This window comes from Siniperca chuatsi, linkage group LG16 (assembly GCF_020085105.1).
Source record: "Siniperca chuatsi isolate FFG_IHB_CAS linkage group LG16, ASM2008510v1, whole genome shotgun sequence".
Classification (NCBI taxonomy): domain Eukaryota; kingdom Metazoa; phylum Chordata; class Actinopteri; order Centrarchiformes; family Sinipercidae; genus Siniperca; species Siniperca chuatsi.
This window is the reverse complement of record NC_058057.1, coordinates 12265592-12292519: the sequence shown is the minus strand read 5'-3', so window position 1 is coordinate 12292519 and position 26928 is coordinate 12265592. Positions and strand designations below refer to the sequence as shown.

The following is a 26928-nucleotide window of genomic DNA, read 5'->3' as shown; positions in this document are numbered from 1 at the left end:
TAGTTGTGATGTCACGAAATCATGCTCATACGAACATGTCTTAAACTCAGACTTATAGTAGACAAAGACAAACTTTCCTCCTTTAACAGATGATTGGGAAAGCATCATTCTTCTTCTTGTCCAAGTGAAGTGGCAATAAGCAAAGCACATTTTTGTGTGGAGGGGGACTTTAAAATGACTATAAACGGCTCCTCATGGGTTATTGTACCACTTTCCTTTTGTACATGACCATGTGCCCCAGATTAGCCAGATATCTCCACATCTCCACAACCACAACCTTTTCTGGATGAGTGTTTAAGCACTGATGTTATCTAACACGTGTTGTTACACAACATCAACGGTCAGTTAAAGGAAAATTAAAATGGATAAATGAAGTAAAGGCACACATTTTCCATGAGATGGCAGTGATAGTGGAAAGTGGCTCCTCTGCTTCATGCTCATATGATGTGATATGAAATGAAATGAAATGAAATGAAGTGAGCCCTAGAGGATAATTACTGATGCAGCTTGTGGTTTGATTACAGCTTTAAACAGCGATTTCTCTCTCATTGTTCTGTAGCAGTGTGGATTAATTTGGGTTTTGGGTGAATCAGTTTTGATGCTAATACATGTTGATGAAGTAGAACTACTCTTACTACTCTATTATTATTTACTTACTACTCTGATATTATCGTAAAAAAGATACACAATCTCTTTAGAGAGGATGATTGTCTTTACTTCCATTGTGTAAGTTAGAACAATTAACAATTTAGAAATTTTATTTCCTAACAACTTGTCTACTACAACCTATTATTATTATTATTATTACAGGGCTCGACAGTAACGCTTGCCAGGTTGCCATTGGCAACCATTCTGAGAAATTGGCAACCAGTTCTTGGCCTTTTCGATTTTGAAATCTCTATCACCGCCTACTTGTACGAGCGTCCGAAGAAAAAACACTTCAAAGAGACAGCCTAGCTTACTGCCGCCTCATCAGGACCGGAGTACAGGAGGTAACGCCAGACTTTCTGGGGCAAATTACAAAGCTGCAACTCTGAAGAGAGCTTTCACTCTGTCTAAATTCTCAGAACTCCAATTCTGCAGAGTAATTGTGGAAACCAAGAAAGTCTCGACTGAGCAGAGAACTTTTGTACATACGGTCAATGGCATAGCCATCAGTGCAGGGGAAAAAAAGTTTAAATCGAATCTTGGATTTGGAGAATTGTGAAACCCTACTTTTTAACATATACAAAAATAGGGACAGCAACAGCAAAACATACACCCCAAAATAAATCATTTTTTAGTGATATTAAAATTTTGCTGTTATAGGCGTAACTGGAACCAGACAATGCTGCACGTGCATTGGTGTGTTTACTCACTTCAGAGAGAGAGAAATAAAATACCACAGTGAATGCTGAAATACATGAAGGGCAAAAACAAAATAAGAGATAATAACAATAAATTAAAAACCGATAAAATAAACAGATAGCTCAGATAAGAAAAATGCATTTTGAGAACAGACTTAAAAGAAGACACTGATTTCCTGATTTCTTCGGGCAGGTCGTTCCAGGGCCTTGGGGCCCTGATGGCAAAAGCTCTGTCCCCCTTAGTTTTCATCCTGGACTCAGCAACAGACAGGACCTCTGCCCGCAGATCTCAAACTACATAAACAACAACAACAATAATAATAACTTTATTTATAGCACCTTTCAAAACAAAGTTAGAATGTGTTTTACAATAAAGGTTCATAAGGGATTAAAATGTCTAAAATATAATCTAGAGCCAGGTCATGAAGAGCCTAAAGTAATTAAAAAGATCTTAAAATCAATCCTAAAACAAACAGGGAGCCATTGTAAAGAGGCTTGGTCCTGGTTAACAGCCTAGCAGCTGAGTTCTGTACAGTCTGCAGTTGTTTCAAAGTTTTTTGATTAAGACAAGTGAACAGGCTGTTACAATAGTCAAGGCGTGAGCAGATAAAAGCATGTACAACAGTTTCTGCATCACTAAGATTTAAAATAGATTGTATTTTTGCAGTATTTCTGAGGTAATTAAAAACATCATTGGATAAGCTTAGTGATATGTTGCTCAAAACATAAATTGCTATCAAACAGGGCACCAAGATTTCTTGCAACAGGCTTGATATGTTGAGACAGGTTACCAGTAGATGCAGTATTTGTTTTGTGATATATAGCTAACATCACAACAACAGCATATCTTGGCAAACTAGAAACTAAGCTGAATGTCCGTGGGCAAGTAATTTAATGTTACCTGACACACAAATCATGGCTGAAATAGTGTTGTGTGGCCCGGTCCGAGCCACTTTGTTTTGCATTTACAGAGCCAAGGCTGTATACAAACACCAGTTTGGTTTTTCAGCGCACACACTGAACAGATAGCTAGCAGACCGTGAGGATATTCGCTGAATTTGACAAAAAGACGTGTAATGGATTAGAATCGCATACCCCACCTTTTAAACCAATAGAAAATCTGCCCAGCACGCAACTGCCAGGAAACAATTGTTAGTAGTAGTAGTTTTCTAATCACTTTTCTGTTTATTAGAGGTAGAAAAGTACAGTATCTTCATATTATCACTGCTGCTAACCTGTTGGTTGGATTAATCATTAAACAGTAATAAAATGATCCAATGATTTACAATGTGTGTTTCTGTGTTCTTGATCATGCTGATCATCCTGTCATAAATGCAGACTTTGACACTGGCTGAAATGGCGATTCTGAAAATACGTGGTGTGTGCGTGGGCACATGTATGCTCTTTAGTAGTACTGTATTGGTAAAGACAGAAATATTAAACTGGGTTGCCTGTACACACATTACCATGTGCCTTCTCTTCCTGTTTCTCTTCTTCCCTCCTGTGTTTTCCCCTATGTGTCCCTCTCTCTCTCCCCACTTGCAGCTGCATTGCTATAAACAGTCGAGCCACTGTGCCCTACTTCTGAGTGGAGAGAGATGGAGGGAGAAGGAGGAAAGAATGATGCAGTGAATGAAGACTAATGAGTGGAAAAGGAGGGAATGAGCTTAAAGGGAAATGGTGATATTGAGACAATGCAGAGGAGAGGGAGGCGGACAGAGGGGGAGTGTGTGTAGGTCAGATGCTACCCCTGTGATGTGATCACCCTCGTGAGCACAGCAAGCAAGGTGTGTGTGTGTGTGTGTGTGTGTGTGTGTGTGTGTGAGAGAATTCAACCATGACCAATATGACAAGGTGTCACAGTGGTGTTTGCAGTCACTGCGGGTGAAAAACATACTCACACACACTACCTCTCACAACCAAGTACTTGATATGCACACAAACAAAATATAGGCAATTGTTTCATTATTTTATCTATTTGTAATTGTTATCTCTGTCAAAGCCACCTAAACAGCTAAACTTATACTGTAAAACTGAAAAGAATTGAAGGGAATACTTACATCCTGGGAACATTAGAGCTTTATGCAAGGATGAATTGTTTAAAATTTCAAGTACGACTCATGACCACTGAGTTACAGCCATGAATGTATCACACTGGTGTAGCATAGTTTTATTGAAGAAATGCCCTGAAATTTTATTGTCTCATACACAGTGAAACTGTGAAATCCGTTCTCTGCATTTAACCCATCCTAAGTGTTAGGAGCATTGGGCAGCCACTGTGCAGCGCCCGGGGACCAACACCAGTTCTACATCAGTGCATCAAGGGCACTGACAAGAATTAATAGAATTATTTTGATGGTTGGGAAGAAACCCATGCAAACACGGAGAGACACAAACACCACACACTTCCGACCAGAAATTGAGCCCAGGACCTTCTTGCTGTGAGGCTACAGTGCTAACCACTGAGCTACCATTCACTGTTGGAGTTGATATGTGCACAAGAATATTACAATTTACTGTAAGTTGAATTAACTTTATTGTCACTACAACAAAAGTTGGCAAGTCAAGGCAAAAAAACTTGGTGGACAGTTATAGGAAAACAGTACAGAATATCAAAAACCAAATACATTTTTTTAAATTATCCAAATATATGACAAACTAGTTGAAGATTGCATTACAGTTGTGGGTTTGGTGTTTGTTGGAATATCTGAGTTTTTTTTTTTTTTTTTAGAGAGAGAGAGAGTGAGTTTTGCTTCTCATGTAGGGCTACAGCTAACAATTATTTTCATTATCAATTAATAATATGAATATGTCAATTATTTTTTGATTAATTTTTTAGTCTATAAAATGTCCAAAAAATTAAAAATGTCCATCACAAGTTCTGAAATCCCCAGGTGTGACATCTTCAGATATTACATTACATTCCATTTGTTTAGCTGATGCTTTTACCCAAAGCGACTTACAGTAAGTGCATTTAACAGATAATGCGTTTACAACCCAAAATCATTTGTTTAAGGTCCAGTCTGAACAGATGACAAATATCTTGTCTATTTCAGCCGACAGCCTAGAAATCCAAAGAGATTCAGTTTAAAATGATATAAAACACATAAAAGCAAGAAATCATCGCATTTGAGAAGCTGAGACCAGAGAATATTTGCCTTTTTTTTTTTTGCTTGATTACACAGCTGTTTACGATTAATCTATTTTTAAAATGGCTGCTGATTGATTATCTGTTGATTGACTAATCAATTAATAGAAGAATTGCTTTTGCTTTTTCCTCTTAACAGTTGAGGAGAAAAACACAAAGCGCTTAATAAAAGACCACATGGGAGTGTGATCTGCACCAAAATCTAATCGGTTTCCACCAAATTTAATTGAAATATGTTTAGGACTTTTTGAGACTTGATACATTATAATTATTCTGTTCCATCATAAAGCTGCTTAAACAGTCCAGTCACTAAATTGTGCTGCAATGAGCAGTTGTCGTTTCACTCACTGCTGCTTTTTGAGAGGTCTTGATTGTTTATGCTCTCTTTTATTGGTAATCACTTCTATTGCCTCAGTCAGTCGGTTCGCAGTTGACTGAACAGATTTTAAACATTTTTGTTTTGAAGGAGTTATTTCTTTGTGCTAATGCACATGGATAGTGTGCAATGTTGCTATTTGTGATCTTTTTAAATGAATGTACAACCAAACAGCACCACTCCTTTCATACTAGTGGTTTGTTTTTTTCTTAACCTTTACGCTTATCATTATGTATTTTCCCCTTCTAATAGCAGTCAAATAAAGGCAGCTTTACCCCTCACAGAGTGACACAGCTTGCTTGGAATAAGCAAATGAAGGGCTCAGCCTCTGGTTGGATGCATGAGCTGTTCACCTGCATTAACAGTGTAGCAACAGAACAGAAATGACCTTGGTCAGATGGGAAGAATGTTAGCTGTCAAGGTTTTCACAACTGTGGTATCACAAAATGAAAATTGTTTTTAAAAAAATCTGCTACTCATATTTAATTTGTATTTGTGGAAGGTTCACAAATACACATAGAAGAGAGAGGGTGATGCACAAAGAAAGGGAGTAACAACCGAGAGCACATGTGAGGAAGAGGGGGGAGAAAGAAGAGAGCAGAATAGGGAGGAGTAGAAAGTCACAAGGAAGGAGCAGAGCGAGGGGAAGAGATGCACACAGCACTGCTTAATTCATCCTTTTTTCTCCCATTCAGTCCTCTCTGCCAAGTTTTCCACTTTCATTCGGGTGCCTCTCTGTATTATTTCTTTCTCGTTGCATTACCATGCAGTCTTTTCTTTCCTACAAAATGTACGAACACTGAAATATTCACCTTCTTTGTTCATGCTCTAACATTCCAGAGGTCTGCGTGTGTCTGTATAAGTGTGTGTGAGTCTGACAGCCAACTACAGCTCAGTGAGTTGGGTCACTGAGCAGAAAACGCCAAACCTGAATACTGACTGACTGCTTTCGCCCCAAGTCAGGTCCTGACACACAGCAGGGAGGCACAGCTGGGTTTGAATTACGGCACACATGCCCTGAATCTTGGCCAGGGGGGAATAAGGGACTCAGGTTTTGTTATGTGAAGACAAATGGAAACAGCGCTGGTTCTGCTTTTTTTAAGGTGCAATCAATAAGAGACATTCACTTCTTCAATGCTGTTTGATTGTGCCAAGGTCTGACTGGATCACAGCCAGTGTCTCTCTTCCAGCTAGACATGTTTCAGAATAATGCCAGACACAGCCAGTGCTCTTTTATAAAGGTGTCCAGCACAAAGCTGCAGTAGGTAGCATTTATGTATTTAAGTAATAAAAATAAGCCAGTTTGGTGTCTAAGACAAGACGTGGATACAGGGGTGATGCTAAGAGGGAGAGGCATGTGATTCCTTGTGTTGCTTTGATTTTCTGAAATGATTAAGAAATGAAAACCCACTGAACCCCCCTACAGAAACCACACCATATCACATTTAGTCACAGTGGGGCTGTGCTGAGCTGATAGAACCAAGACATGCCTTGTTATGCTTTTGTAAGTTAGCTAACGGACTAGGTTGTGATCCTTTGTGCTGTGACACCAGGCTAGAGGACCAAAAGATGTCAAATCAAAGCATATTATGTTTTTTATTGTCCATTTACACTAGAAAGGCCAGGCTGTTTATTTGATCTACAGTCAAGCAGTGTTCACAGGCGACACATCTGTCCAGCTGCACAGCTTTAATGTCTGCATCCACTTTCAAACCTCTGAGCCAAATGTTAAGAGATTCTGTGTCAGTTATTTTCTTGATTTAAAAGAAGCAATGGTGAAACTGTTATTTTTAGCCATTCTAGCCACATGGATCCAGGGATGGCAGTATTGGTTGATCGGTCCACCACTTTGGTCCAAACTGAAATATTTCAACATCTATTTTATGGGTTGCCTTGAAATATTGTAAAGACATTCATGTTTCCCAAAGGAAGAATCCTAATGACTTTGGTGATCCCCTGACTTCCCCTGTAGCACCTCCATCAAGTTGATCTTTATGTAGTTTAGGAGGTAGAGCAGGTCGTCCACTAATCACAGGGTTGGCGGTATATAAGTGCAGTCCTTTTGGTTCAGAAATTTGGCACACACATTCATGTTTTCCTCAGGATACTTTGTAATCATTTTTGTAATCCTCTGACTTTGCATCTTGCGCCACCATCAGATCAAAATTTTATTTGTCCAATACTTGATTATGTTACCAAATTCTTGTGAAATTGTCGATCAGTGCACTGGTGGATGGGGTTGGGTATTGTTTGAATTTTATTCATTCCGGTTCTTATCGATTCCCAGTTTCAGTTCCATAATGGTAAAAAAAAAAGGGGGGGGTCAAATGTATTTTTTTCAACGTTTACTTTGACTTTTATTGTTTCATTAAAATAAGAAATTCTTTGTAAAGTCTTTTTAACTGAACATTCACAAAGTAAATACATACAATAACATAACCTATGATCCACAGTCAGTACACACATTTTTTTGTGGATGCTGTGGTAGCTTTCTCTTTGGTCACCTTTCCCTTTATTGCCAAAGAGAACGGTGTGCTTGGTATCCCTGGCTCTACTGGAGGTGCTAGCGCTGGCTGATGACATACCCTGCATCCCATTCTTCTGGCACATGGGAGACATTGTCAGAAATTTAATAATTTTCCTCTGATGTGGAATTCAAAAAATGCAGGCAAATTAGACCCCATTTTAGGAAGTTGTAGAAAGAGGAGTCTGTTACAGAGCTGCTGAATTCTACTCCTTGAAGCTCAGAGTAATTTTCTTTCTGTAAATAATTCGTTATATGCATTAATAGAGTTCAGTGCAGTTGTGGCTTTAGTGCCTTGCTCAAAGGCCTTTTGATGAGGACAGGGGCACCGTAGGTCTGTCAGCCATTCTCCAGTTTGGTAATGTACACATGTTTTCCTGATCTAAATGAGGTTGGTTTCTTTGATAATGTTAAGTAATGTTTTGTAACCTGAGTATGAGCTTTCTAGAATACAGTGTGAATAACTGTGTGAATATAAATGTGTTGAACTGGGCTGCAGTCAGTACAGTATCTCGTGTCTGAGAGTCTCTGGTATTTCCTCAGGAAACCACTACACCATCAGTACTCTTTACCCCCCAGCTGCACTGCCTCTATGTACCCCCACCGTCCTTGTCTTTTACTTCTTTTTCCAGGTCCATTCTTCCTCATTTCTCCTCCTCCTCATCCCTCCCTTTCTGTCCTTAAATGCACCCTCTCCCTTATTTTTTCCTTGTCATGTTCCTTCTCATTTTTCTGCTTTGAACCTCAAGGAGGTCTTCATGTTGTGCAAATACACCCTCCTCTTCCTTACATCACACACTGTAATGTAGTCTTCCTCCTCCTCTTTGTCCCCATTTCCCCCGGCTTCTCCTCCTCCTCCCATATGCTTTATCCTCGTCTTCTTACCAGATATGCTGCATTAATTTTCTGCCTAAACCCTTGCTAGATCTTTCAGGAAATCAGTTCATTTGGAGTAAGAAGACATCAGTCATAGGAGCAGATTATTATGCTGGATGTAAATATAATCAGTTAGGCTGCTGTATCCAGTGAATTTGATTCAGGTCTTTAATGGGATTATTATGGGTCCTTTTGATACTGCATGTAGATTTGAAGTGCTTGCGTATGGGGAGCATCAACAGAGAGGCTACCCTCAGCTGGAACTGAACATTATGAAGTGGTCCCTTCATCATGGAAAGTACGAAGTATCGTCATTTTGGCAGACTACAGCAGAATGTCAGCTCTGATCCAACCAGGAAGTGGACTCTATTAGTTATCTGGAGGAAGGGGCTGCTAAAGAACAAGATAAATAAGTGTGTAAGGGAGTTTAAAGTAATGGTGTTAAAAGGTTTTTACATGGCACAAAATAAATCATAGCAGAGCAGTGCCCAGGAGAAGAGAGCAGAGCCAAGTAAAGCAGAGCAGAGCGGTGATGCTGGGAATGAAATAAGAACAAAGCAGACACACAGTAGTTGTCACTTGACATTGTACAGTCGTAGCTCGCTGACAGTACAGTCATAATCATAAACACAGCATCCGTATCTGCATCTGCCATGCTAGCATCTCTTTGAGACTGGTAAACATTGACATGAGCTAAGTGATGGACTTTTTTTTTTTTTTTTTTTGGTACTATTTCTGACATTTTATCGACCAAACAACTAATTGATATGTCAAGGGAAATAATCAGCAGATTATTGCAGCCCTAATTGAGATATTTTTGTCTGGACCAAAGTGGTAGACCAACCGACAGACCGACATTGCCATCTCTAGAGCCTTACTGCTAGCATGGCTAAAAAATGTAAGAGAACAATGAAAACACAGTCTGGCATGCTGTTGCTGTTGGACAGAAGACCGCATATCCTGGACTAATCGCATTTCCACTACAGGTTTAACCAGAATCTACTAAGTAGCTTGGTTTGCACCATATGGGCTAAGAGGTTTAGTCTGGCTGTATACAAGTATGAATTAACATCACAGTGAAAGAGGCAGATACTGTGTTTAATGTAATGCATACTGATAAAGAAAGGAAATGCATATGAAATCTGCTACTGCTTATAAATTTTAATGCTTTGGGTTTTCAGTTTGCTCACAACATTTGTTCCACTGTTTTCTGCTTTTCCTTTTCTTATGTCACTGTAAATATACAGCCATGGCTTTTAGAGGGAAAAAAACTCTCAGAGAGACATCAGAAGTGATATTCGAAAACAGGTCTTGAGACACGCCAGTCAATAAATAAGGGAAAGATGAGCCTGAAAGAGAAAGGCAGCGGGGCAAAGAAGAAAGTAAGTCAGATGCTGAGAAAGAGACAAAAAGGTTGAGGAAGAAGAAAAGTCAAACAGATGTAAGAAAAGAGGATACTTGGAGACAAGAGAGAGTGAAACCTGCCAAAAAACAGGTGGAAGTCAGTACAACCTCCTGTGTTGTTTAGAGCTGAAGTGCCTGTCTGGTTCTCATCCCGTCACCATGACAACACTGGCAGCACGAAAAAGTAGATAGAGTGTGGAAAAAAAGGTTTCTAGAGAGAGTGGTTAGGAAAGGTAAAAGCTGAGAAGAAGTTGGAGGCAGAGTCATAGAGATGGAGGGAGTATATAAGCTTAGGAGGAGGATATAAGCTTTGAGAAAATTGTGGGTCTACTGTGTGAGAAAGTGTGTGTGAGATACTGTTGAACATTTGTGTGTGTGAGACAGAGATAAGTTGAGTTGTCCTTGTGTCTGCCAGCCTTGTTGCTGTGGAATTAGTCTATCCGCAGTGAAAAAAGGCTTATCTGTGTCTCTGTTACTGTGTGTGTGTGTGTGTGTGTGTGTATAACAGGTACAGAGGGCAGCTTTACTGCCATCATAAAGGCCTTCAATTTGTCAAGCCAAGATTGAATAGGCAGATAAGAACTGTTTCTCACAAACACGCAACTCTTTAAAAGATACAGACGCAGAACAGACCTTTGACAAGCGAGCAGAAGTCTGTTTTACGTAGGGTCAAAACTACAAGCTAATATTTTCTGGATATTCATAACATGGAGACAAGATGAGGGATTTAGTCCTCATATGTCATTTATCTTCCTAAAATCATCCAACAAAGTGCTGCGTCATCTGAAACACGTTCAGACGTTTGTTCATGTTTGCATTTTATGAAGTTATTTTTTACAATGTACAGACTTGTGAAATAAATTATGCTCTGTTGTTTGGTGTTCTTGCCTTGCAGCCAGACCCAAAAAGTGCACACCTGGGCCCTATTGCCCCTTTTGGCAGTATGACAGTCAGTGGATCTGGATAACTATATTTCTTCAGACTATTTGTGCATCTGTTTTAGTTCTCATGTAGCCCAGGGGTCCAAACCTAATCTTTAAAATCACTGCTGTCTAGCACCAAAAGTATCTCCCTTGTGACAGACAAAGAGGCTTTTATGTGCTGCACTACTTCGTGAGTGTATGAAATCCACGAGACAGTGGATTTCATACAGATGTCTAGTTTTTTTATTTGTGTCTTTATTTCAATATTTGATGTTTGTGCTTGTGTTGCAGATTTGGTTCAGAACCCACTCCGTGCCAGACGCTCAAGTATGTGTCCCTGCTCATATCATATGTCTACAATCAGAGTCAGCAAGGCTCATTTAAAACCTAATCTACATCTGATTACGGGCTAAAATTTCACTCCGTAAAGTAATCCCTCAGAACAATCATATTTGGGATGATTAATGATTCATTTCAGCAACCTCTAGGTTACTGTGATTATATTGATTACAAAAGATCACAATCTAAATGTCTGCTTCTGAGATCACCTGGAGCATATGTAATCACAGTAATGTTTTTTCCAGAAACTAGGACTAATCATCATCAGTTTTTACTCATATTGGGGTAATCCCTTTGCAGCTGATGCGGTGTTCAACAGCCTTTTTATAAGCATTTCCTTTCAGCTGATATTCATATTTCTCATCTATGATGATTTCTTGTCCCTCATCAGTTTAAATTCAGTTAACCTAAATGATCCAAGCAAAAGATGTCTTGTCTGGTTTAAGGAAGCAGGACAGGAAGACATTAAGGAGACTCTACATTAACCATGCTGCCTGCCTTGTGTTAGCAAGCATCCCCCCACCCTACCATAGTAGTTTCCTTGAGCAAGTAGCTGATCAAATACAAGGATATTCTTAGAGATCGCATTATTTCTACTTTAATAAGAAACTATATCCATAAACTTGTATCTACAGCCCTAAAAGTTTTGAGATTGTGATATTTGCCTTTCACATGCTTTGGTATTTGCATACACAGATTTTATTACAGACATTCCTCCGTTTTATGCTGTAATAACTTCCTCCACCAGAGAATGAGTTATGCGTAAATAAAGTATAACTCATGCAAACAGGGTTGAGGCCTTCAGCAACCTTTGCACTTGAAATGTGTTTAGCACATGCACATATTGCTGTGCTCTCATCCTTATGGGAGTTCCCATTGCACTCAGACACAACCTCACAAGAAAGTTACTCGTAATGTAAAACCATTTAAAGCGGCAGATTCCTGTGCACTGTGGTACTGTTTAAATAATCACACCTGCGTTCAATACACTACTTATCTTGACAGCATTCACAGAAATGGAAAAAGACTCTAAACCACAATTTAACCAGCATATATCTTGATGTTTTTTTTTTTTTAAATATTTCCTATAGTGGAACTTCAAATTGCCACCCTCTGGAAAGAAGATAAAGCAACATCAAAATCGTGTTCAAAATTGTTGGTTACACAGACCAGGAGCCAATCATAAATAATCAGCCGCATGCAGTCTAAACAAACAAACTAACTTTCAAATTATGAAAGACGCGTGCTGGGTCCACACCCCAACCGCAATTCCTTAATTGCATAGGTTTGTGACTGTGCGTGCAAGAGCGTGAAGACCGGTGCAAAAACCATTTACACCTGGCATTAACATACTGGATATCCTACCTTGATAAGGAAAAACACATGTTAATGCAGGTGTACATGCACGCAGAACACATTGTGATCGGAATGGGATCGATTCGGCCAGACCGCATCTGGAAAGGTCACAGAACTCCAACTCTTCCTGCTAGCTTAAGGTGTCCGGCAAAACCCACAAATAGTAGCAGTATGGCTAGCGAGCTAATGTATCCAGATAGATGTTAATACCAGGTGTAAATGGGGATATAATTTAAATTAGTCTGAAATGATCTGATAATGCCGGAAGCGCCAGTTTCAGTTGACTCAACTTAATTATAAATGACCAACATCCTTGGAGTTGCACACACTAGTGTCTACAGTTTACTGAGAAAGGCACATTTAAAATCAATTCAGTCAGCTGTAGTCCTGAGGGCAAAAATACCTTATCAAACAGCAGTCAGAGGTGTGAGTCATTCAAACTGACAGGCAGGCTGCAGGTAATCAAATAGCATCTCAGTACAACAGCAGCAGGGCTTCTCAGAAAGCACAACTCAGTAAACCATGAGTTTAGATGTACAACAACAGAACACCGTGTTATGTTCAAATCAGTTCAGCAAAAAATAAGAAAGTGAAGCTGATGTGACCACATGGTGACCATAATTGAATGAGTAACGAGTGTGCATATGCCGGCTGGTCTGACAAAGCCTGGTTTCTGTTTGGCATGCTGTTTAGCAGGCTGAGTATTTGGCATAAATAACACAAATCCATGGATACATAATGCATGTGCCAACAGCTGGTAGTGATGGTGAAATGCTGCGATGACATGCACGTGACAGTGACTGTAATTCATTCCAGTGGCCTGTATAGTAGATATCAACCCACAAGAACACCTGGAGGCTAAAAGGGGGGATGTATAAAATGTCCTCAGCATGGATGTGACAACAATCAATCATCAGTGACTGACACTTTCGTAGCAAGTCGTCATGGACTGAGATCCCTGCAGAGCATTTGTACACCTTATTAAATTCATACCTAGCAGTAGTCTACCCTGTACTGTGTCTTAAAGGTGCCCTATGGAGTTTTGTCTTAAACAAAGTTGCTGTTTACATTCAGTGTGACTCACCAGAACGCATTGTGCCCATTGGCAGGATTGTGTAACGCATGCCCATGTGCTCTCTTGTGTGCACATGAACAAAGAAAACGGGGGCCCACTCATAAAAACATTGCTCCATAGCGCTTCTAGTAAAAACAACTAATAAAAAAATAAAAGGTAACATTAACAGTAACACTAGGTTGGTAAGAAAACTTCTACAGAAAAGAAAAAAAACTATACATTACACTTTATTGATGTGATTCTGACCTCAGCAAACCTTTTCATCCTCATTCGCTGTCTCACTCCTAATGTATGTCCTGTCTCTTCCTATAATGAATAATATAGCACCACTCTGCTTTCAAATATACACAAACCATTTGGGCCCAGTGGGATTTTGTGATATAGAAGATTAGCTTGGGGATTTTACGCTTGGCCTTGATAATCAAATGTTGTGGTGGTTATAGTGTGTTTTTGAATCACTGCAGTAATCTGTAATTTGTGTGTGTTTCAGACCGACTGGATGGTTGAGTGATATTACTCTCTTTTTGAATGGCTCAGGGCAGGCTGTCCATGTTACAGCCTGCCTGCCTAACTGTCATTCTATATGAATTATTGACTTTCTGGCCGTCTTACTTTTTTTTTCTATCTGGCTTTATGTCTGCCTGACTCCTCATGTCTTTTTGTCTGCCATTTTGTCCGCAACTAAAGCAGAACCAACAGTGTGGAAAGAGCTTTGCTTGTTAAATGAATTCTCTTTTCATTCGCTCCAGGAGGTAGATTAAATTCAAAATGCATGTGTGGGAGATGGTTGTTCACTCATCTGTTATTATCTGTTATTAACTCTAACTGTCACATATTGTCCATTGTCGTCACATCCACTCTATTGTTGCTGGATTCAGTCTATGATGAATAGGTGTATACGCGTTTATTATTGTCTGATTAATAGTCATTTTTTATTTTCATTTTGAACATGCTGGAATAAGAATGAAATCAAGACACCCAAACACCACAGGAGGCTTAGAGTTACAATCAAATTCATTGTGGAGTGTAAATGTCATTATAGCTACGATTCTGAATATGTCATTCCTGTCACATACAGTGGAGTAGACCACCAGCTAGTGGCATAATAGTGGGAAATCCACAGTTTGATTAAGGATTTGAAATTCAAAATGTATATTGTTATATTATTGGAAATGGATTACTGTTCCATTGAAGATGCCCTCAGAATTGCTTTTTACAGCAAGTGTTAGGGGCATCAGTACATGACAAGACAGATAAATCTGATTTGGAGTGTAATAACAGCAGTGTCTACAAACACTGTAATACCATAAAGATGTATTGTTCTAGAAACTCTGAAACACAATATGTGACTTAAACCTAAATTAATTAATTTAGTCTAATACGTCATTCAGTATTTAGGTAGAATATTACATATAGCTAATTTCCCAGAGCACTATTATAGGGGAATATTACTTAATTTAATTTAAAGCTGCACTAATCAATATTTTTATATTAATAATGGTAAAAAATAACTAATAAGTAATTTGAAAAGGTGTCACTTGTAGTGATGAACCCACAAAGAATTATCACCCAACCCTACAGGTTCCTTCAGCTCATTGTTTTGGTTTTACAGCCCACAACTTTACTGTTTTGGTTCACTCTCACCGCTCTCATTTTGAGCAGAAAAGCTATGATAAACAGACTGTACACGACCTGCTCAGGACCAAACGGCAGACAAAGTTAGCGACTAGCTGGTGAACATAGTAGAGCATTTAGCAGCTAAAGAGCCAGATATTTCACCCTGAGACCAAAAAAGTGAAAGTTGGACCAGATACACAACTCCAAATAATTGCTAACATTGCTCCATAACTGCTGGATGTGTAAATAGGCAACTGTTTGCTAACACATTATCCATAGCAACTTTAATGGGCAATAATATGTCAATGTTTTGTTTACAGCTTGTTGCTCTTCCCCTAAGTGGAGTTGTTCTTTTTTTTGTTTTTAAATAAACTAACTAAGGGAGGATGATTATGAGCCTGTTGCAAGAAATCTTGGTTTCCTGTTTGATAGCAATTTATGTTTTAAGCTTGTCCAATCATGTTTTTATCACCTCAGAAATATTGCAAAAATACGATCTATTTTAAATCTTAGTGATGCAGAAACTGTTGTACATGCTTTTATCTCCTCACGCCTTGATTATTGTAACAGCCTGTTCACTTGTCTTAATCAAAGAACTCTGAAACGACTGCAGACTGTACAAAACTCAGCTGCTTTGCTGTTAACCAGGACCAAGAAGTACGACCAAATAACACCTGTTTTAGCCTCTTTGCATTGGCTCCCTGTTGGTTTTAGGATTGATTTTAAGATCTTATTGATTACTTTTAAGGCTCTTCATGGCCTGGCCCCAGATTATATTTTAGACCTTGTAATCTCTTATGAACCCTCACGTAGTTTGAGATCTTCAGGCAGGGGTCTCCTGTCTGTTCCTGAGTCCAGGATGAAAACTAAGGGGGACAGAGCTTTTGCTATCAGGGCCCCGAGGCTCTGGAACAACTTGTCCAAAGAAATTAGGTTGTCTGAGTCAGTGTCTTCATTTAAGTCTCATCTCAAAACACATTTTTATCTGAAAGCATATCCTGATTTTATCTGAACTGGTTGTTTATTTTACTGTTTATCTTATTGCTTCTGTGTATTTTATGTATTTTATGTCTTTATATTTCGCCATTCACTGTGGTAGCTTATTTCTCTTGTTGTGAAGCACTTTGTACTCTGTTTTGATCAGTGCTTTATAAATAAAGTTTTATTATTATTATTATTATATTATAATGTATATAATACACTTTTGTTGTGCTTGTTCTAACCAGGCGGGCGTCGCCGGTCTGAGCCCGACGAGGCGGAGCTGCTGAGGGTCAGCAGGCGATTGGTCGAGGATGCTGTCAATCGCGCCTTGCAACAGTACAAACAGGAAACGCTTCAAAATGGGGGTGGGCCTAATGCTACAGCAGTGCAGCCCCCTGGAAACACTGAGGAAACTGCAACAAAGACGGACGCTACAGCTAACTCAACCACAGACAACAGGAAGTGACATCATCAGACTGAGGTACAGAGACTGAAAAACCAGCTGCCCAGAAAACATCAACCTGGCTAACCAGGAGAAGAGTCAGTAAGCCCTGGGCACAAAGCCTGAACCAGCCAACCAGTCAGCCCAGTTTGCTGACTAGCTAACCCAGCTAGCCCAGTCATGCTTGCTACCTGCCCAACTGACCTAGCTTGACACAGTGCTAGTTAAATAGATAATGTAGCTTGAGTTCAGTGCTAGGTGACCGTCTTAACAGGCCAGCTAGCTAAGCCTGTTAGTTAACTCACTAACTCTGGTGTCCTACATCTAACAGCAAAGATATCAACCGTCACTCAACTGTGGGCCTCTGCACGTCAAACCCAGACAACATATGTGAAGCACTCCTCTAGAGACACATGTAGGGTTCACTTTTACCTGTCACTCACAAACTGCCCTTTTAGAATAAGATAAATCACGTTTTGGACAGTTTCGGTTTACCATCACCTGCACTTAAAATGGAACACAATATCCTCAATTTCCCTTTGAAAAAAACTTTTTTCTCCTTCACTTCATTGTTTCAGGTGAAGAAAATATTTTACTTTTCTTTTAGCATACGTTTGTAAAATCAGTGCTGACTTTATTGACAAAGGATTACTCATGGGCTCATCTTTGTGGCTGAAGAGGATATATGAAGAGAGCTGGTTTGACTGACAGAGTCTTCAAACTTAAGTGTGAAATACAGTATGTTGGACTTGGTCTGTGCAAGTTTTTGTTGTATTGTAAATCTGGGTTCAAAGCACTTTCAATTCAGTTTCAGGAAATGGATCTTCTTTAAACTTCCAGCATTTCATTTCACTTTTTCCATAAGATGTCTGTCTGCATTTTTGTCTTTATTCTAAGTTGTTTATAGAAAATGATCTGGCCCCAGCTGTGCTTTAAGTATTATACATTACTGTTGTATTAACCAAGTGTGTCCTAGGCAGTCCCGCGGCAGGACTGAGACAATCATCAATTTAAGATCGGTTATAAGCATTTTATGAAAGCTAAACTAAGTGATACCAGCTTTTCGAAACCCAATCTGGACTCTTCTGTTGAGTCCACAAACACTATGGGAGCATATAGACTGGTATCCCTCTGTCACATTAATTTATTCATACTAATAGCACTCACTTTACAGAAGATGTCAGGTGAATTGGAGAGACTTCATTGGGGATGCTACAAATACAATAACACTCCTACAATACACTACAAGTTGCCAAGAATGCATTTTTACTCCATTAATGCCAAAACCTCCATTAATGACCTGAGTGCTTGTCTCAGTAAGTAATTTTTCTGTTCATTTCATAACTCAGCTTCCTGCCTGATCATATATAAATGTAATCATTTTTTGTTCGTTGTTCACATACTATTGTTCACATGCTAAAATATTTTCAGTTTTTTTCTGTGAAATGTATTTGTAGCAGCAGCAGAGCACACGCAGGATTGATTTTGTGTTTGTCCTTTAAATCCTCCATTCATAAATTACGTGGGTAATAGTCTATAATCACTCAAGTCTATAATACAGACAGAAGCCTGGCTGTTTGAGGCTCCAAGTATATTGGGAGTATTTATGCTGATCTGAGGAGCTTTCATCCTGTTATACTGTACATGTAAGAGCCGTTATGCTGATGTTGGGAAGGTTAACTCAGACAATCGCTGCTGTCAGCTGAAAACCCTCCAGCTCTTAATTTCACTGTCTTCCATCCTTTTTATTTATTTTTTTTCATCTTGTAAATGAAATTGGCCTTTCATGCTCTGCATTTGACCCCACAGCTCATGACATCCATTCAGAAGATGACGATGATGATGATGAAACAGCTATGATAAAGATGATTGGTTTACTCTCTAACATTATATATCTTATTTTATCCTTTTTAACTATTATTTATAATGCTTTGCTGCTGCAGCAGAATAGCTGGCTTCCCTGTTAGAGAAATTAATTTCATGTGAAAAAATTAAGAGACTTAATTTTGAAGCACTCAGAAGGTGCATTCAAAGGTGAAAAAAGCACAAAATTATTAATTAGTTTTTTTGATTGTCTTTGGTTTCACTTTTTAAAGAGCAGGCAAATATATACATGCTGTTAAATCAAATCACCTCTGTTCAAAGTGGCCTTAAGTCACTAAAATAAATTTATGTGATTTTTTAGTTTTACTGGAAGTGATTAAGATGAGAATGCATAGGTAATATTTTTAGCCATTGTCAGTGATGATTGCTCATTTTGCTGTGAGCTTGAGTCTCTTAAGTGTCAACCTGTGGCTAAAGAATTGGATTCTTGAATTAAATGTCAACATCGTCCACCATGAAACACAATTCATGTTTCTATTAGAAAGCAAATCAATATCTTTGTATGTGGATACAGAGAAACTTTTCCAGCTCAGATTTTCAGCCGTATGACGTTTTATTTCCCTCCAGTGCGAACAGGTGTGAGCTGGAAAATATGCTCTCATCCCTGTGAAATCCACTTTAAGTCCTGTCACTGTGGGCTCATTGAAACAACGATAACGGAATGAATTCTGTCTTAAGGTGGACTTTAAACGTTTTCCTTTTGATCTTTTATTGTCACCGGATCCTTAATCTCCTTAACATCCCCTTTAATACACAAGTTGTCCTGTTGGCCTAAATGGTTAGTCTGTTCATCTGTGTGTGTGTGTGTGTGTGTGTGTGTGCGTGTGCGTGCGTGCGTGCGCGTTCACACGTGACTGTAGGATGGTTGATCAATGGTTCCCCAGAGAAATTCTTGTCTCTATCAATCATGGCAACTCGGAACTGTGTGTGTGTGTGTGTGTGTGTGAACGTCTTTCCATTTGTCCATAGGTGTGTTGTTTGTACTGTGTTGTGTATATATTGTTCTGTCATATTTGAACAATAAAACAGGATATGAGATTCAAAACCAATATCCTTCTCTTCTGATTTCAGTCTGGGTGTACGCAGTGGTTAAAGGTTGTGTATGTTGCTATACATCGCAAAAGGATTGTGTTGCCCCCATAAGTCTTCTAACGCAGTAGTATAGGGCTTTGTAAGAAGTGTTGTTGTGGATTTTTGTGGAAGCATTTGGTTCCTAAATGTCATATCCAGTAGGCGATTTGTTCATTTTTAACAGGGGGACAGAGGCTTTCCCGTTTGGTTTTGTTCACCCGCGACTAGTGAACCGACTCATGACCCCAAGATGAAACTGACAGAAGGGCGGGACTCAGAGAAAAAGTCACAATTACAAATCCGTCTGCTACTTCAGCACCATGGACAGCGCCGTGGATTTATTTACACTATCTACATAGTTAGGCTACTGATATTTCAGAGCCATGGTCGGGACCATAGATTCTAACTTGCACAAACCTCAGTCAGATAAAGGATCAATGAATCAGACGGACTAGACTAACATACTCAACTAAACAACTTCTGCCTCTGACATCTCTGTTACTAGGGGATGGAGAGGGGGGATGGCAGGTTAACAAGGGGGATGCATTTTGGTCATTTTGCTAACAAGGGGGATGGCATCCCCCCTCAAATCGCCTACTGGTCATATCCATTTTGGGGGGAAATAGCAGACAGTAAATTCACCAGGCAGTATTTGAAAAACATATTATTGTCCTCAAAAATGTTATGTGATTTTATAAGGTTTTATAAGCAAATGTTTTAAGGTGGATCCTAACTTCAACACTTAGCCACAATGTACACTACTTTAATGCCAGAGAGAGTGCACATTCTGAATATCCCGTTGTTTTTTTACCAAACCTCCTCAAATGAAGAGCAACTAGTGTATTTAATAAAGGAATTTTATCACGATTTTAAAGATTGTAAAACCCACTCCTTTACTTGGAACAGGCTTATATTAGTCTTTTATTTCTAACTGGTTAATGTAAACTCAGCACTTCCTCCATATTTACCCTTTTAATGTTAAATATCTGCAGGTCAATAGGTTAAATTGACATTCTCTTGTGGTCATATTATGCTCATTTTCAGGTTAATAATTTTATTTTGGGGTTGTACCAGAATAGGTTTACATGGTTTAATTTTCAAAAAACACCATGTTTTTTCTCATACTGCACATTGCTGCGGCATCTCTTTTTACCCTGTATCTTGAACACTGTTTTAGCTACTGAGTGAGGCATCTCAGTTCTATTCGATCTTTGTTGGGAGTTGCATGCACAGTACCTAGGTAAGGACTACTAGCCAATCAGAAGCAGAGTAGGGCGGGTCCTGAGAGCTAGGTAGCATGATCCAAAACAAAGCCGCGTCAGCCGGTAAGTATTATTTCATTTCCCAACCAGCTTTCCACCAAGTCCTGCCCCTACTCTGCTTTTGATTGACTATCCCTAACCCTAACCTTAACCAACCTAACCAACAGACACAACGCGTACTAGCCAATCAGAGGGATTGCTGCCGGAAAGCTGGTGGGGAAAAAAATAACGTAACCAGTAATTATGGCTTCTGTTCAGCTATACAACCCGAACCAGCTTCACAACCTAGACTGGAGCAAGACGTTTCAGAGCAGTAAGTTATTAATTTGTAACTAATTTATCTCTCATAGGTGACGTTTTAATTGTGCACTGTCTCTACATCACAGTAACATCTTTATGCCCATTGACTGCCTGGAGGGTATCTAACATTATTTTAATTTCATATTTAGATGTACTTGTGGAAACTGCTCAATTGGTGCATTATAACGTGTGTTACATAGTGATGTAGATACGTTACGGAAGTAAGGGCTGGACTACAATTGAGCTGTTTTCAGGCAGTGGGAGAGGGTAACACCCATTGAGCCTTTTCACTTTGCAAACCTATTACATGCACAAAAAAGATATATAACACAGTAAAGAAAAGGGGGAAAAGCCAAAAAAAAGTATAATATGACCACTTTAACATTAATAGAGAAAATGGCCAAGTGTGAATGAATGGAATTAATTGGTGAATTGAACTAGTATGAAGAGGTGTTTTTACACACAGGTGATATCACTTTGCCTGATTAGACCTGTTGACTGTCCTTGACTGACATCTTCCTCACGCTTCTGCTGTCCAGAATAACTGAAAACACCTGTGTATGCGTGCACTGCAGATCCTTTAATGCCTTGAAGGCCACAGTGTTGCAGTTTTTGTATCTTTCCTTGAGCTTTCTTCCCAATACCCAGATCACCTTTAAATAAATGAAGTAAAAGTCTGTGTGAAACGGGGTCATCAGAACGTTACCAACTTGAAACCCTGCAAGCTCTTTTATTTCACAGCTTCCCTCATAATATGAGAATCTGTTGAATCACGTCGAGTGATGCTGCATAGCTGATACTGTGATTTAGTCATTGGCTGACCTGCCTGTGATACAGTGCCGTGGTATATGCAGATTCGGTGTAATTCATCAGAACTCATAGATAATTAACAGCTTGCCAACTGTGACCGTCAAAGGCATTGTGATTTAATCAGAGACTATAGGCTGAGGATGGGCAGAGGGCAAATTTGTAATCACCTGTCCAACACGATTGAAATGATAGATAGCATCATCTTGATGCTTGTCCTCTTGGAATTTGCTCTCCAGCCATCGCCCATTTACAGCCCTGTCACAGATAGGCCTACATCTCTTGTTCTGCTGCGTTCATGTCACATGGTAGAGTTGGATATTAAATTTCAACCATAAACATTACGTCAGATTTCATGTCAAAGACAGCACTCCACCTTACAAATTCTTGCATCACCTAGTAACAATATCTGCATTTGAGTGTAGATTTATCACATTTGCTAAGCAATCCTAGAAATTTTTAGGGCAGATAAATCAGTTTGTGTGTTAAAATTTCATCACATAATGCATTTTTTGACTATGACTTTTGAAATTGCTTTGAGTTGTCAGATTCATGGTTGACAATGCAACTGCTTTGCTGTAAAATATTAATTAATCAATTTGAGCATTTTATGGGAGTTGTTAGCTTATGTTGTCTCATGATGAGACGCAGCAGGTATGATAGGGTCCACAGACAGTATGACTATTCTTCAGAGAAAACTGTGACTTGGAATAGTATTTATTAAAGCAGAATATTTCAGGTGTTTACTGTCCATTTAACCTTGAATATTTTTATCATAAGAGCCTCCTCTGGTTCACATGCAGAGCATGCCGCCTCAAACTTCAAACATCACAGTGCTTAGTATGTAAAATTCATCTACAAAATGAGGACGCCAGAGTACAATTTAAGGTGCACTTAGTTTATTACTATTCAAGCTTGTGAAAACAGCTGTTTAATGGCATCTGTAGTTCTGCAGGGAGCAGCAGTCTAACAAAATAGCCTTCATGATGTCATCAGGGTCATCTCAATTTACCAAGCAGGAAGACGCTATTGAGGTGCATTGCGGGAAGTGTAGGATCCAGGGTTTTTGGGGATGTGGCCCATACTAGAGAACCATTTAATTTGCACGCAATCTGATATTTACACAGCACAAGAACTTATTTCTATTTTATAGCTTACTTTTATCATACTACACATTAAGAAGCAGACACACTGCTTGTTTGAGGGAACGTGGACAGGACTACATTGTGGCTAGCTGTCAAAATTCAGACCAACTAATGTGATTATTTTAAGCTTTTTTAGAGTAAAAACAACAAAGTAACAAAACTTGGCCAGCGTCCGTATACAACCATGTTGTGTGTGTGTGTGTGTGTGTGTGTGTGTGTGTGCTCTTTGAAGCCCACAGGGTTGTTCTCTGCTTTTGCTCTGAAAGACAAAATATTCTCTTTCCTTTTTACCCTCTTTTCTCTTTCTATTTTAGTCTCAGCTCATGGCACCATCTGCCTTACAGAACGTGTGTGTGTGTCTGTGAGATAGAGAGAGCGCAAGTGAGTAAGTAGGCTCTATATTCTTCATATGTGTGTCTGTCCAGCTTACTATACTTATCACCTCCATGGATCTCACTTTTTTGTCCTGTAAGTGCCAAATCTGCACAATGCGTGCACATACACACTGTAATAATAATACAATTAGAAAATAGAAACCATCTCACTAAGGCTGTGGGCTGAAAGCTGGCAATTATCACAATAATAATTTGAAGAAATTAAAGGGCAGACAGAGAAATCCTTTGTGGTGAAGAGTCTTGGTTGCAAGGTGACTCAAACATGACTGGAATATGAACATGAGCTAACAAGCCCCCCCGCCACCACCACCACCACTCACCCACATACAGATACACAGAATCTATTCAGAAGAACTATTCTCTCTCTCTCTCTCTCTCTCTCTCTCTCTCTCTCTCTCTCTCTCTCTCTCTCTCTCTCTCTCTCTGTGTGTGTGTTACAATTACAGCTCTTTCAACCCCAGCAAAAACCTACATTATTTTCAACTGAAGCTACTCAGCTGGAGTTGTGTACAGTACTTAAAGTAATTTATCTGAGTAATAAGTGTTTCTCACTGGAGAAATGTTTATTAAATGTGTATTTTAACAATAAAAAGTGACAAAACCAACTAATGTGCCTTTCGACTACTTTTTGTGTTTTTCCTGTCCAATACTAACTATTTTTCTCTGTACTGTACATAACCAATGGTGGAATGAGTTTAACCCTTTCATGCATGAATTATGACAACCGCAGTCAGGATCAAGTCTTTTTATTACTCTTTAGGCATGAAGATTTTTTAACTTCATTTTGTTTGAACATGAGTTTTTCACATGTCCACTTGAGTGGACAGCATGTGTTGGGGTTTTCAACTGTATTTTAAAAAACAATGAATAAAATGACATTAATGACATTATGTAAAACATTATAAAATAATATATATTTTTAATGCTGCAAACTAATGTGTTCACATGTTTTATTGTTCAAAAGCATTGAATATACATATATATGTGTATATATATATATATATATATATATATATATGTGTGTATATATTTATATATGTACAGTATATATGTACATGTATGTATGTGTATATATGTATATATATATATATATGTGTATGTGTGTATATATATGTATATCAGAATCAGAAATACTTTATTGATCCCCGTAGGGAAACTCTTTGTTACAGTAGCTCGTCTTTACATCAGTGCACACAGGAGAAAGTACTAGAAAAAATAAACACTATAAAACAGGTCAGAAATAAATTAAGTATCCTGTCGGTATAAGTATAAGATAAACTAAGTGTCAAGTACCAAGTGGGTTTACTGGTTGGTGATGAAAGTACAGTCTAAAATACAATGTAACTCCTTATGTAATAAATAATATTAATAAGCGGAGGTGCATGTACTGTCGAAGAGTAATTGAGGTATATAGTTTCAGTAGCAATAAATAAGAAAAACTAACAAGGGAAAACTAATATTGCACGGAGGTATTACACAGAATATTGCACAATTTATTAATTATGACGGAGATGTAATGCTCAATGTCCAGTTTAGTGACCTAGGGTCAAACAGACTAACCCTTAGAGGGAGGAGTTAAATAGTTTGATGGCCACAGGCAGGAATGACTTCCTGTGGCGCTCTGTGGTGCTTTTTGGTGGGATGAGTCTTCCGCTGAAGGTGCTCCTTTGCTTGGCCAGCACGTCATGGAGCGGGTGGGAGACACTGTCCAAGATGGCATGTAGTTTGGCCAGCATCCTCCTCTCTGACACCACTGCCAGAGAGTCCAGCTCCACCCCCACAATGTCACTGGCCTTGCGGATCAGTTTATTGAGTCTGTTGGCGTCCGCTACCTTTAGCCTGCTGCCCCAGCATGCAACAGCATACAGGATAGCACTGGCCACCACAGACTCATAGAACATCTTCAGCATCGTCCGGCAGATGTTGAAGGACCTCAGCCTCCTCAGAAAATAGAGGCGGCTCTGGCCCTTCCTATAAACAGTGTTCTTGGTCCAGTCCAGTTTGTTGTCTAAGTGTACTCCCAGGTACTTGTAGTCCTCCACAATGTCCACACTGACCCCCTGGATGGAAATCGGGGTCATTGGTGCCTTGGCCCTCCGTAGATCTACAACCAGCTCCTTTGACTTTGTCGCATTGAGCTGCAGATGGTTCTGCTCGCACCATGAAACAAAGTTACCCACCACAGCCCTGTACTCCGTCTCATCACCACCGCTGACACATCCCACCACAGCAGAGTCATCAGAAAACTTCTGAAGGTGGCAGGACTCTGTGTGGTAGCTGAAGTCTGTGGTGTAGATGGTGAAGAGGAAGGGAGAGAGGACGGTCCCCTGAGGGGCCCCAGTATTGCTGACCACGCTGTCTGACACACAGTGCTGCAGGCGCACGTGCTGTGGTCTGCCAGTCAGGTAGTCCACAATCCAGGACACAAGGGGGGCATCCACCAGGCCGGATGGTGTTGAAAGCACTGGAGAAGTCAAAAAACATGATCCTCACCGTGCTTGCCGGCCTGTCCAGGTGGGTGTGGATGCGGTTAAGCAGGTAGATGATGGCGTCCTCAACTCCCAGCCGGGGCTGGTAGGCGAACTGAAGGGGATCCAGGAGGGGTCTGACCATGGGAGTGGTATATATATATATGAGATATATATATATATATGAGATAGATATAGATATATATCTATATCTATATAGATATAGATATATAACTTTTACTCATGGAACTAATCTGCACAAAATATTGTTTACACTACAAAAACTGCAAGTTACATTCTAATAACATAAATCAATTGATTTACAGCCAAAAAGTAACAGCAGATGAGGCATTTTCAAAAACAACAAAGTTGCAGTAATAGTATGAATTGTAGTTGAAATATAGTGAGCAATGCATGATGTCCGATTTAGTGGACAGATGATTATACGTAATTTCCTCTCAATATAAAATCAATACTTGGAAATTTTAACAATTATATTACTCCTTAGTTGTTACTTGAGGTTACCAAATTTTATTTACTTGGAAGGGTCTCCTACTCTATAAGGACTGGCAAGATATTCCTGAGCTGCTCAGCGTTTCTGGCCGTCCGTTGGCCATTGTGGTTTTGAGAAAATTGTGTTGCACTTACAAGAGCTGGCCAGTGGGTGGCAGTGTATGGGATGACACACTAGCGTCCACTGTGGTGGCTGATGTGCAACTATACCATGAAAACCCATGTATATACAAGAAAACGGATTTTGAATAGCTATCCACTGTAGTGACCACTATGCGTGAAAGGGTTAAGTACATTTACTCAGGTTCTGTAAAATATTGAGGTTAGGTGTACTTGAGTATTTCCATTTTATTCTACTTTACACTTCAACTTCATTTTAGAGGCAAATATTGTACTTTTTACATCACTACATTTATCATTTATTAATATCTACCTCTATAGTTGCTATAGATGCTGTTTACCCACTGCTTTCAGTCTTTATGCTAAAGCTAACCAGCTGCTGGCTCACAAGCATACAAACATGAGAGTGGTATTGATCATCTCATTTAACTCGAATAAGCGAATAAGTGTATTTCTTCAAATGTCGAACTATTCAGTTAAAAAATAAGATGCATTGCATAGGTTAAAATACCCAACAAAAAGTTAGCTCCACCTCAACCAGCTACAACAAACCGCT

At 39.3% G+C, this 26928-nt stretch overlaps 1 protein-coding gene across 5 annotated transcripts in view; it reads left to right on the top strand.

Annotated features, from left to right (window-relative positions):
* The window catches only part of LOC122862850 (A-kinase anchor protein 7-like), a 46757-nt gene extending 27417 nt beyond the window's left edge, over window positions 1-19340 (top strand). For 4 of the 5 annotated variants that reach the window (XM_044168651.1, XM_044168650.1, XM_044168648.1 and 1 more), the window contains exons 10-11: window positions 10889-10924; window positions 16211-19340. In XM_044168651.1, the coding sequence (XP_044024586.1) occupies window positions 10889-10924; window positions 16211-16431 (257 nt within the window). In that variant the 3' untranslated portion in view covers window positions 16432-19340. The remainder of the gene's footprint in view (window positions 1-10888; window positions 10925-16210) is intronic. The other variant, XM_044168649.1, reaches the window with a different exon arrangement.
* The last annotated feature ends 7588 nt before the right edge of the window (window positions 19341-26928 follow it).